The 13,185-nt window shown below is 37.8% G+C and overlaps 1 protein-coding gene across 2 annotated transcripts in view; it reads left to right on the forward strand.

Moving 5' to 3' along the window:
• Positions 1–1,516: 1,516 nt before the first annotated feature.
• Positions 1,517–13,185, forward strand: part of Smarcad1 (SNF2 related chromatin remodeling ATPase with DExD box 1) — a 77,087-nt gene continuing 65,418 nt past the window's right edge. The window contains exons 1-2 of one of the 2 annotated variants that reach the window (XM_026407460.2): positions 1,517–1,691; positions 2,222–2,459. In XM_026407460.2, coding sequence (XP_026263245.2) covers positions 2,270–2,459 — 190 coding nt within the window. In that variant the 5' untranslated portion in view covers positions 1,517–1,691; positions 2,222–2,269. The remainder of the gene's footprint in view (positions 1,692–2,221; positions 2,460–13,185) is intronic. The other variant, XM_077803385.1, reaches the window with a different exon arrangement.

Raw genomic sequence — 13,185 nt, forward strand, 5'->3', positions numbered from 1 at the left:
TTGAGCTTGGTGTTCACATGCATGATCACAAGCCTCCCAATGGTATTAAATTGAATAGAAGAAGGTTATACAGGGAAGTGGGGTTCTTGGGCCAACCAGTTCTCTTTGAATTACTCACATTCTAACATTCAGAAATTCTAATTTCAACCTGGTTCTCCTTGGCCATTTTCAAAACAGAAAGAACATATTTTACTTTGATATTTTGTTAGCTATACTGTTTAAATCTTTAGACACAATATGTAGGTTTCCTTTTTCACTTGTGTTAACTGTACAAATGTCAAAAGGTAGTACTTTGTAGAACATCTTTCTAAGAGGTCAATATTATTGATAATCACATTTAAAAAAAACTTTTTAGTTGTAGATGGACACAGTAACTTTATTTATTTTTTTAATGTGGTGCTAAGGATTGAACCCAGAGCCTCACACATGCAAGCCACACAATCCCAGCCTTGATAATCACATTTAAAGGATGACCAAACTAAGTTTTAGAGAGGTTATATAATTTGTTTAGTCACTGAGCTAATGGAGTCTATCATCAATCTCAGATCTGTCTGAATGTACGAGTCTTCATCACAAAATAACTATATTCTTTAATCATTTATCATGCATACATAAAACTTAAGAATTTCATGATATCCAAGGTAGGTTTAACAGAAACCCCAATTGTTGAGGCTTTGATATTAAATTTTATGAGTCCTGACACTTAATTTTGGGTGTGTATGTGGTGATGAGGATTGAAGTCAGGGCCTTGTAGATGGAGGCAAGAACTCCACCAACTGAGCTATATCCCCAGCTTGATTTTATGTGTGCACATTTTGGATAAAATTGTAGGTTCATCAATTAACAAGACTGATTTATAAAAAAGAATGCAATTTATGTGGACATTGGCTGATTTATTTGGTAGAAAATTTATATATAGCAATTTCTCCTTAAGGAAAATGCTAACTCAGAAATATCACCTGTTTAACGTGGGTACAATGGAGTAAATCTTCTTAAGGTAATATTTCCATCAAGAGAGGTAAACTGCCATATTCCTCTTGTTAAATAAGAGTCCGCCAATAATGGGGAGGCAGATCACATGTATTGCAATTCAACATCATCAGATGTTGTCCCTTACTGATTATTTAACATAGGCCTCAGTCACCTCGTTTTGTAAATATGCTTATCCTACGTTATTCACCTAAAACATTTAACGCAATGTCATCTGTGTTCTAAAATATACATTTTATGTACCAAATTGTACATGAATTATAATTATTATGCTACTTATTATCATTGTGACATTTATTATTGTTCTATTTAACAACTCTGTAGCTAAACTGGAGAAACAGAACAAATGTACATACAGAACAATCCCACCCTTAGAACCAGGCAGAGGCGGGTACGAGTTACCATGACAACAGCGCGCGCCCAGACATTATCCGCTCGCGCGTCGCTTCGGAAGAAAAAAAAAAAAAGCCTGGGTTGCGTGTTGCGTCATCACTACGCGCTCTTTAGGTTTCTCTGTGCTGTTTTGGAAGGTCCCGGCCCGGCTACCGTCGCCTCCCGCCGGGAATTCTTTCTTTCTTTTCAACCTTTGTTACATCGCACCGAGGCTGCAAGGCAGTAAGTACCGAAGGAAGAAAGAGAGCGAAGAGGTAGCAAGTGAGCGTTTAAGAGATGTCCGAGCTCATCCACCTCTGAACCTCCCGGTGTGTTCTTGATTCTGTCAGCTTCCTCTCAGCTGGGATCGCGCCGCGTCAACTTCCGGGCGGGTGCCCGCCAGCACGGCCTCCGCCGCTCCCCTTCTTTGGCCCCTTTGTGTCCCCGCAGTGTCGAACCGCGGGCCCTGGCAGGTCCTTTCTCGAGGCCAGAGGCACAGTAGTGCAGGCGGCCTCTCTCTGTGGGCGGGCGCGCGGCCCGCTGGGGGGTTAGATTGGGGAACGTGCCTGCGCGTGCTGGGGTAAGAGGAGGTTGCACGAGGGTCAGCTCGTGGTTCGAGTAAGGCGGGGCGTGAGGGGGAACGCGCGAAGGGGAGTGAAAGCAATGGAAATTTTAAAAAGATATTCCTGTTCACCTTCTGGTCGGTATGGCTTAACAATGAAGGGCAGCCATAATAGTTCTGAGCCACTGGCATGTTTGCCGGCCCATTATTGCCTTGGGAATGAAGTATTAGGGCTTTGTATTGTACATTGTTTTCACGGTCTCTTTTCCTCTTTTATTTCCCCCCCCCCCCCGGCAGATAGTTCATTTAAAGTCCCGTGCCCTCAGCGTGGTGGTTTCCACCAAAATGAATCTTTTCAATTTGGACCGTTTTCGCTTTGAGAAAAGGAGTAAGATTGAGGAAGCTCCCGAAGCAACCCCCCAGCCTTCCCAGCCCGGCCCTTCTTCACCAATTTCTCTTAGTGCTGAAGAGGAGAATGCTGAAGGGGAAGTTAGCAGGGCAAACACCCCTGATTCAGATATAACTGAAAAAACAGGTGAGTTACAATGTTGCAAATTGATGTGGCATCAAAGAAAAATTTAAAGGGCGAATGCGAGAAGAGATTCTATTTCTAAATTTTAACGTCATACAAATTGATGCATTATCTTCCAGTTTGCCCTTTAAAGTACATCTTTGGTACTGTCATAAGGACTATGTATCTGAGCACCCGTTCATTGTTTCTTCACTTTTAAAGAACTCACGTTCTTGGAATATAATCCAATGGTAGAAGTCAAAAGCAGAATTTTGATCGCCCCTGGGTCAGAGTGGCTGCTGAAAGAGGAATGAATGTAGGTGACTCAATTCTGTGGTAGATTTTGAGACTGCTATTTTTATTTATTTGTTTGTTTGTTAATTTATTTATTTTCGGTACCTGGGATTGAACCCAGGGACATTTAATGGCTGAGCCATATCCGACTCCCCCCTACCCTTTTTTTTTTTTTTTTTGTATTTAGAGAGGGTCTTGCTTAATTGCAGGGCCTCACAAAATTGCTGAGGCTGGCTTTTGGACTGAGGTCCTCTGACCCTCCTGCCTCAGCCTCCTGAACTACTGGGATTAAGTGTGTGCCACCGCAGGCAGCCTGAGCCTGTTATTTGACCAGAGATTGTTTATCTCATATTCCTTCAAAAATTGTAAGCTAGATCAGTACCTGAAGACAACCTCTGTACAAATAAAGATCAGATCATTTTCAGTGTATTACTTCTACCAGGCTTCCTAGATGTCCCTAGAATGGCATTTGCATAATTGGTAATTCTTCATGGTGACCAAACCGTTTTTAATCACATTAACAGATTGTTATAGAGAGAGGATTTGAGAATAGGCCAAAAATTAAAATTTCTATTTTAATCCATTTAATGAACGTTAACAGAGTTGTTTTTGTTTCTGGTACTGGGGATTGAACTCAGGGGCATTTGATCACTGAGCCACATCCCCAGTCTTATTTTGTATTTTATTTAGAGACAAGGTCTCCCTGAGTTGCTTAACACCTTGCTTTTGCTGAGGCTGGCTTTGAACTCTTGATTCTTTTGCTTCAGCCTCCCCAGCCATGCACCACTGCACTGGGCCAGAAATATTTTTTAATTCCATTTTTTTTTTTTTTTAGGCATTACTAAGTGCTTTACATTGGGTCATTTAATTTGCACAGTAATCCTACAAGATAAATACTATTTAATTTTGGAGAAATGACACTATGAGAGGTTAAATTTTTAGGGACTTGGTAGAGCCATGATGCAATCATGCCTTCTGATTTCTGAGCATAAACTTTTAATCATTACATTATACAGTGAAAGGTAAAAGGAACATTATAAGCTTTAATGTTTATTTCTGTAAGGCTTTCTTTGTTTGTTACCAGGGACCAAACTTGGGGTCACTGAACCATATCTCCAGCCCTATTCTGTATTTTATTTAGAGACAGGGTCTTACTGATTTGCTTAGCACCTTGCTGTTGCTGAGGCTGGCTTTGAACTCATGATTCTCCTGCCTCAGTCTTCTGAGCCATTGGGATTACAGGAGTATGCCACCTTGCCTGGCTGTAATACTTTTTTTTTTTTTTAATATTTATTTATTCTTTTAGTTTTCGGCGGACACAACATCTTTGTTTGTATGTGGTGCTGAGGATCAAACCTGGGCCGCACGCATGCCAGGCGAGCGTGCTACCGCTTGAGCCACATTCCCAGCCCTGTAATACTTAATGCAAAAATTTTAAATGCAAAACTCAAGTGTTTTATAAGCTGCTTTAAAATTAATGTCACCTGAAAGATTGGCAAAATACATAATTTCAGCCTTGATATTTTCTTTGCCACTCTACTACTTAACTGTAAGAGTGATGACCAATTCCTTATAAGTTATCATAAGAGTAAAATTTTAAAATACTTTGGTGTAGTTAGAACTTTGTGGAATGAATTGTAGGTTGCTTTGAGGTAATTAGGAGTCACATTTCCAAGGACTTTGATTCTCTCAGAAGTTTTTAACTTGTACCAATGTTATCATTACAACTGAAGAATTTTAAGCCTAGAAATGACTTTGATGTTCATTGTTTCAGTAGGGATTTGATTTGCATAACAAATGCCTTAGGCAATGTCTCAAGGCCCATGTATTTTAGTGTTTTCCTAGTACTTTCCATCTGTTTCTTATGTAAATAGGGAAAGTGAGGGCTGGGTTCTAGGTATAGGATTTTGAGTCTGTTTCCTCATTTTAGTTAAAGGTGGGACATTGGGCGAGGCACTTAAAATCTGAGATCCAGAGATTGTTGTCAATTCTGAAAGTAAAAGCACTTTGTACACTGAATTTCAGTGGGTTTTTGTGTTTGTTTGTTTTTTGGACTGGGGATTGAACCCAGGGGCTCTTAATCACTGAGCCACATCTTCAGCCCCCCTTTTTTTTTTTTTTTTATTTAGAGACTGGTTTAGAGTTGCTGAGGCTGGCTATCCTTTGATCCTCCTGGGACTACAGGCCAAGCGGGTGCTACCATGTCTCAGTGGACTGTTCTAGTTATTTGGCAATATTTGTAATGTGAAATTTTTAATAGCCTATTCTAATCAGAATTCATTTTTCTGTTTTACTTGATTATTGTTGTTTTGGTACTGTGGATTGAAACCAAGAGTGCTCTACCCCCTGAGTTATGACCCCAGCTCTTCTTATTTTTTGAGAAGAGGGTCTCATTAAGTTACTTAGGGCCTTGCTAAGTTGTTGAGGCAAGTCTCAAACTTGCAATCCTCCTGCCTCAGCCTCCTTATCACTGGGATTACAGGCATGAACCAGCTTGCCCAGCACATGGTCATTCTTAAAATTGGGAAATATGAAAATTAATTTTGTCCTAGGAATGGTTAGAAACAATCCTGCTGTTAAGATATGATTACTGGGCCAGGGATATAGCTCATTTGGTAGAGTGCTTGCCTCACATTCACAAGGTCCTGGGTTCAATCCCTAGTACCACCAAAAAATATGTGTTTGTGTTTATTGTAAATTATACTGTGAATTTTTTGGAGTCTTGAATTAAGTCTAAACTGTATATTATAGTTAACTTAGTGTCCAGTGAATAGTAAATAGTATGAATAGTATGGTAAAAGAATGAAAAAGTTTTATTAAAAAGTCTAGCAGTATTGAGTACTGTATGTTGATAGAGGTTAGAGGTTGAAGGGAAAGAAATCATTTAGGAAGTTCTTGTAATCTGAGCTTACTGATAGCAGAAGTAGAAATGAAAGAAGCATTGGGGGGGTTGTTTTTTTTTTTAATGCTTATGTTTTATTATGTTTGTGGTAGTAGGGGTTGAACTTGGGGCTTGGCACATGCCAGGCAAGTGGTCTACCATTGGGTGACATCCTTGGTCTCCATTCACAACTAGATTGATGGTAGAAATGAGATAGGTTGAATGTTAAGATTTTTAGTTTAAGTAATTGGAAGAAAAAGATGGTAGAGCTATCCATAAGCATAGATAGAAATTAACTATTAAAAGCCATTGAGCAGGTCTTTGAGAATTCAAGTAGGAATCAAAGGTCCCAGCCCCCAAGTGCTAAGGCAATTTAGTGGGTAGGAGTGGAAAGTTTAGTGAAAGGAGTGTTGAATCAAGGTTAGGACTGGTGTTGGAGATATGGGAATCATCAGTAATATGTGAAATTGACTTTACTTTTTTTTTTTAATTTTGTAATTTTTTTTTATGTGATGCTGAGGATCGAACCCAGTTCCTCACACATGTGAGGCAAGTATGCTAGGGCTGAGCCACAACCCCAGCCCCTTGACCTTACTTTTTTTATCTTGTGGTAACTTCTCATACTGCCATTGTGGAATGATACTGTACTAATTTATTTACAGCAGGGCTTAAGATTTAAGTCAGCCTATAGGATGGAAATTGTATATATTCCAGATAACCCATATTCACTGACTTTTCCAACTAATCCTATTGTTTTACCTAATAGAAGTTATGGTTTTCTTTTCTTTTTTTTCAGTACTGGGAATTAAACCCAGGGCCTCATGCATGTCAGGCAAGTGTTGTACCACTGAGCTATAGTTTCAGCCCGTTTTATTCTATTTTGAGACAGGGTCTCGCTAAGTTGCCCAGGCTGGCCTCGAACTGTGATCCTCCTGCCTCAGCCTTCCGAAGAGCTGGGATTACAGGTGTGCGTCACTGTGCCCAGCATGGCTTCATTTTCTACCACTCCTTCAGTTACCGTGCCACAGCCACATTGTTTCTTCGATATGCCAAGCATGGTCTCATCTTTGCTTCATTCCATTTATTCTTTGTTCTGCTTAGAAGACCCTTTCCACTGATTTGCATATGACTCAGCTCCTTCATTCACATTAGTGAAATGTTATCTGTTTTAGAAGGCCTGTCCTCAACACTGTGTTTGAAATAACAACTCCTCTGTCCCCTGCTATATGTGTCTTCATAATGTTTACCTCTACTTAGCATTACATTATGTATGTGTTTTCCTTGTTGAGTCCCATGAAATACATAGTTCACTTGCTCATCCTCATTGCTCAGAATGGTGTCTGATATATAAACCCTCAGTAAATGTGTTGAAGTATTCTTACATGAGGAGAGGGTAATATTAGTAAGTATCCCTCTTTTTTATGACCTTGAGACAATCCCCAACAATCAGATATTCTGTAGGTATGGATACGTGAAAACTGTTTTTGGCACAGAAGAGGCTCCACAATGCTCATCTAAATGAGAGGTATACAAACTGAAAAATAAATATTAAAAAAAATTTTAAAAAAGGGGGGGCGCTGGGATGTGGCTCAAGCGGTAGTGCGCTCGCCTGGCATGCGTGCTGCCCGGGTTCAATCCTCAGCACCACATGCAAATAAAGATGTTGTGTCTGCCACAAACTGAAAAATAAATATTAAAAAAAATTAAAAAAAAAATAAATGAGAGGTATACACTTAACCCGTTGACCTAGGTTTGGTTTTGTTTTTTGATGAAGAGCAAATCTAGGGCATCGTGCATGCTAATGCTAGCTCATGGTATCACAGAACTATTTCCCCAGTCCCTCAATTTATTTTATTCTCAGTGCCCAAAGATTTCAGAGGTTGTTGCTTACATATTATTTTTCTTTTTTTCTTTGATGTGGGCACACAGAGGTTTTAGAAGTATTAAAGTAATGGAAGATAAATGAAAGAGGAGAGCTTTGTTTTATGTATAAGAAGAAAAATATGAGTAAAGCATGATCTTCAAGGAACAGAAAGAGGAAAGGACATCATTCTAGAGAAAATAATAAGAGAAAAACACATTAAAGCAAGGTAGAATCACTGTTTACAGATGATTAAATTCCCCATTATTCATGGGAAGGATTATGATTTCTTTCTTTTTTGGTCCCAGGGATTGAACTCAGGAACCCTTAGCCACATCCCCAGCCTTTTTAAATATTTTATTTGGAGACAGGGTTTTGCTGAGTTGCTTAGGGCCTCACTAAATTGCTGAGGCTTAGAACTCAAGATCTTACTGCCTCAGCGTCCCAGACGGCTGGGATTACTGATGTACCCCGCCATACTTGGCATCTGGGAAGAATTATGAAAAGTCATAAGGTGATGACTTTTGGAGTAGACAGTAAATAATATAAATAATCATTATTTATTGGGTGAACAAATGATGAAAGGGTTGGAAATAAATGATGCCTTGAAGATTGTACTGTATGTGTATAGAGGATGAGAAGAGGTTGTTACTTGTGAAAGAGGAGGTTTTAGACGGTGTAGATGAAGCTAAAAAAATAGAAATAGAAGCTGCTGGGTTGTAAGGGACCTTTATCTGCTCTGCAAGGTGGGGTGGACTTTATTTGTTATATACTGTAGAATATTTTTGCACGAAAAGACCATTAATGAAGCTGTTCTATTAATTGAAATCTCAATATAGGGAATTGTCTATAGGGATGACAGGAAGAACTTTAGGGGAGTTTTTATATGATATGTATTTGGTGATCAGTTGAATGTGGATAACTTAAAGGTAAATGTTCCATGCTTGGACAGTTGGGTAATTGACACTACCAACTGAATTAGGAAGTACATTTAGGGGAAAGATTAAAATACACTGAGCAGTGTTACTTGTTATATTTCCATACCAAAGTAAAGTTTGAAGTTCAGAGAATGATCTGAATCTGAGGAAGTCTACTTGGGAGTCATTGTTGTAGTTAACAAAAGACCTCCCCAACAGAGTATACAGTAAGAAACATCAACACTGGATGGCAAAAGCAGGAAAATCAATGAAAGATAAAAAGGATGACTTAAATAGTCATAAATTAGTTGTCCTGGAAGTCAAAAAAAGAAAAAATTAAAGGTTGCTGTTAACTTTTAACAGTTTCAGAAGAATGGTGAGATGAAGACTATTTCTTTCAAGAAAGGAAATGGGGGAGTAATAGCTTGATAGAAATGCAGTGTCATGAAGAGATATATGTTAGTCAAGAGGAAGATGCTAGTAGAAAAAAGACAAAGGGAAGGAGGTATCTGAGGAAAGGAATCAAATACTTGACAACTGAAGCACAGTTGGACAGTTTAATTTTTCAGAGGAACTGAAACACATTTTACCTAGGAGGAAAAATTGAAAAAAATAAAATTAGATGGGTTTATCGATCATTTTTTGAGATTGGAATAGAGTGAAGTTGCAGTGTGTGCTTGGGGAATTTGAATACCTGTTATTAAAAAGGCTTCCGGAGAGCGTTGCTCTGACTCATACAAGATTGTGTGATCTTGGATAAAACCTCAATTTTTTGAACTTCATTCCTCTTTGCCTGGCTTTGCTTAGGAGTTTTCTGTTATCCTTGCCATTAGTAAAATGGTTTGATCCTTTGAATGATAAACCTGAGTGTATTGTTTTAGCGTCACAATTTTGTAGCCAATAAGTAACTACAGTAAGTATTCAGATGTAGTATAAAACTTCAGTGTATTTTTTTCTTTCTTTCTTTTTGTGGTGCGGGATCGAACCCAGGGCCTCATACATGCTAAGAAAATCACTCTAAATGCTATCTCCTGAAGTGCCTTTTTTTTTTTTTTAAGATGGAACAAGGTAAGGTGAAATGTTTTTTTTTTTTTTTTAAGAGAGAGAGAGAGAGAGAGAGAATTTTTTAATATTTTTTTTTTTTTTAGTTTTCGGCGGACACAACATCTTTGTTGGTATGTGGTGCTGAGGATCGAACCCGGGCTGCACGCCTGCCAGGCGAGCGCGCTACCGCTTGAGCCACATCCCCAGCCCCTGAAGTGCCTTTTAAATGTGTGTTATTTTCCTTTTCTACTCTTACTTCACATAATTAGATATTTTTTCACATCAAAATGTTACATAAAAAGTTACATGAGGGCTCAGGTTGTAGCTTAGCAGTAGAGTGCTTGCCTAGCATGTGCAGGGGCCCTGGGTTCAATCCTTAACACCATATAAATAAATAAACAAAATAAAGTTATTTGTCCAACTACAACTAAAAAAAATTTTTTTAAGTCACATGAATATAGCATTATATAATGATCTTTGTGATCTTTAGTTCTGATGTTTATTCTTTTGATTTTTTTTCCCCTCTGTGTATATGGGTTAGGTTTTCCTTTTGGCTTTAAGCAAAAATATATTGTATTACATACACATTGTAATGTAACTTGCTGTTAATTAGAAGGATTTTTTGATACTTGCCATGTCATTCTAAATTATAGAATGCTATACTTGCCGGGTGTGGTGGTGCACACCTGTAATCGCAGCAGCTCAGGAGACTGAGGCAGGAGGATTGTGAGTTCAAAGCCAGTCTCAACAATTTAGCAAGGCCCTAAGCAACTCAGTGAGACCCTGTGTCTCTAAATAAAATATAAAATATGCTATACTTCAGTTTGTTAGTGAGTACAGAGTATCTTATACAGATATATTGTACTTCCTTATAGTTCCCTGTTGATGTCCATTAGTCATTTTGGTTTTGTTCAGTTAAAAAAAAAATGCTATAGCGGGTGTGAGTGATGCTGCATGCCTTATAATAATCCCAGTGACTTGGAGGCTGAGGCAGGAGGATCGAAAATTTCAGTCCAGCCTCAGCAATTTAGCAAGACTTGTCTCAATAAAAAGGACTGGGGATGTAGCTCAGTGGTAAAGCACCCCTGGGTTCAATCAGTAAAAATAACAAACAGTAACAATGACAAAAAATACTGTAGTTACCATCCTTTTTTTTTCTACAAAATTGTTTTTTGCGTGTGTACAATCAGTGTGAAAATTCCTGAAAATGGAATTGTCAGATTAAAGGGAGAATAATTAATATTTTGTTACTGTCAAAATACCTCACACAAAAATTTTACTAATTTGTACCTTCTTACAGCTTGGTTTTGTGATGTCTACTTTTTCATATTTGGCTTAAGTATTTTAACCTTTTTTTAACCTTCATCGGGCTAATAATTAGACAGAAGTATCTCATTACTTTATTTTTTAGGTAAAGTATAGTTTCATAAATGTATCTGCCATTTGGGTTTTTTCTGTGTTCCTCTATGTTTTTCTCACGTCTCTTTTTCTGATAAATGATTTGTACATTTTTTTTGTACTTTTTTTTTTTTAAATTTTTTCTGTCTTTAGTCTGTTAGGGCTGCTATAACAAACTACCATAGATTGGGTAGCTTATAAGCAACTAAAATCCAATTCTTACATCGGGACACCAGCACATTCAGTATGTAAGAACCCACTCATAGAGGACAGTCTTTTCTCTGTAACTCACATACCTTTATGGGCAAAAAATCTCTTTGGCCTCTTTTATAGATCATTAATAACATTCATGAGAGCTCTGCCCCTATAATTTAGTCACTTCCCAAAGACCTTACCTCCAAATACCGTAAGGGTTAAGATTTCGTTTTTGTTTTTTTTTTTTAGAGAGAGAGGATAGAGAGAGAGAGATTTTTTTTTAATATTTATTTTTTATTTCTCGACGGACACAACATCTTTGTTGGTATGTGGTGCTGAGGATTGAACCCGGGCCGCTTGAGCCACATCCCCAGCCCAAGGGGTTAGGATTTCAACATACCAATTTTTAGAGAGGACACAAACATTTGAACTGTAATGTCCTGTTTGTTTGCCACAGAAAAGCTTCACTTTGTTTTGTTTTGGTACTGGGGATTGAACTTGGGGGTATTTACTACTGAGCTATACCTCCAGCCCTTTAAAAAATTTTTTATTTTAAAAGAGGGTCCCTCTAAGTTACCCAAGTTTGCTTCAAATTTGCAGTCGCCCTGCCTCAGCCTCCCAAGTAGCCATAGAAAACAGCAAATTTTATATTTTGTATTATCAGTTTGTTCATCCTTTAATACATCTGGGTTTTATATTCTGATCAGACAGGCATTTCCACATTATAAATATATCAGCCCATATTCTTCAAGCATGTTTGTGTTATTTTAAATTTTTTATTATGGAGAAATGCACATAAAGGTTAAAAATTACCATCTTAGCTATTTTTAAGTGTATAGTTCAGTGTACAGTGTATTCAGTCCAGCACATTGTTACGTAGACAATTTCTAAAGTTCTTCATCTTGGAAAACTGAAACTCTATACCTGTTAAACAACTGTTCCCCATTCCCTATTTCCCTTGTCTCTGAAACCACATTGTATTTTCTGTCGTTATGAATTTGAATTTATTTGTTCTATGTACCTCATTAAACAGAATCATACACTATTAGTATTGTTGATTATCTTGTTTCATTTAGCATATTGTCCTCAGGATTCATCCATGTTATTTATGGTATATTTCAGAATTTTCTTCCTTTTTAGGGCTAAATAATATCCTTTTGTGTGTGGTGTGTGTGAGATGTTTTGTTTATCTATTCATCCATCAGTGGACACTTGGGTTGCTTCCACCTCTTGGCTATTACAGATTGTACTGCTGTAAATATGGGTGTATAAATATCTCTTCAATGGTCTGCTTTTCTGTTCTTTTGAGTGTATATCCAGAAGTAGAATTACTGGATAATGTGGTAATTATATTTTAAAATTTTTGAGGAACCGCCATACTATTCCATAGTGGCTACACTCTTTTAACATTCCTACCCACAATGCATAGGCTTTCCTTCTCCACTAACATCCTTACCAACAATTGTTATTATCAATATGTTTATTTGTTTTGTTTTGATTTGGGTTTTGGTGTTTTTGTTATTGGGTTTTTCTGGTGTGTGTGTGTTCTGGGGATAGAGTTCAGAATTCATATACATTAAGCATGCCCTCTGCCAGTAGGGTACATCCCTAAATAACTGCTTTCTGTTTTTGATCATAGCCAGCATGAATGGTGTGATTTGGTATCTCATTGTGGGTTTCGCATTTTTTTTTTAATATTTATTTTTTAGTTGTAGTTGGACACAATACTTTCATTTTATTTGTTTTTATGTGGTGCTGAGGATCGAACCCAGGGCCTTGCACATGCTACACGAGCATTCTACCGCTGAGCCACAACCCCAGCCCTCACATTGATTTTTTTAACTTTATTTTGTTGAAAGAGTGATATAATTTTCTTCTTGTTTCATTATTCACCAGTTACTAGTCATTTGTTCCAGAAGCATTTGATAAAAAATTAATTTTTCCCCCTTGGTACTGGCTGTTGAACCCAGGGGTGCCTTACCACTGAACCACATCCTAGACCTATTAATTTTCTGTTTTGAGACACAGTCTCAAAAAAGCTGCCTCAGCCTCCCAAGTTACAGTAATTATAGGAGTGTACCACCATGTCCCACAGAAAAATTATTTTTCTTACCTTAAAATATTATCATTATACTCTAAATTCCTCTGTATATTTATATC

The sequence above is a fragment of the Urocitellus parryii genome, chromosome 10, assembly GCF_045843805.1.
Source record: "Urocitellus parryii isolate mUroPar1 chromosome 10, mUroPar1.hap1, whole genome shotgun sequence".
NCBI lineage: Eukaryota > Metazoa > Chordata > Mammalia > Rodentia > Sciuridae > Urocitellus > Urocitellus parryii.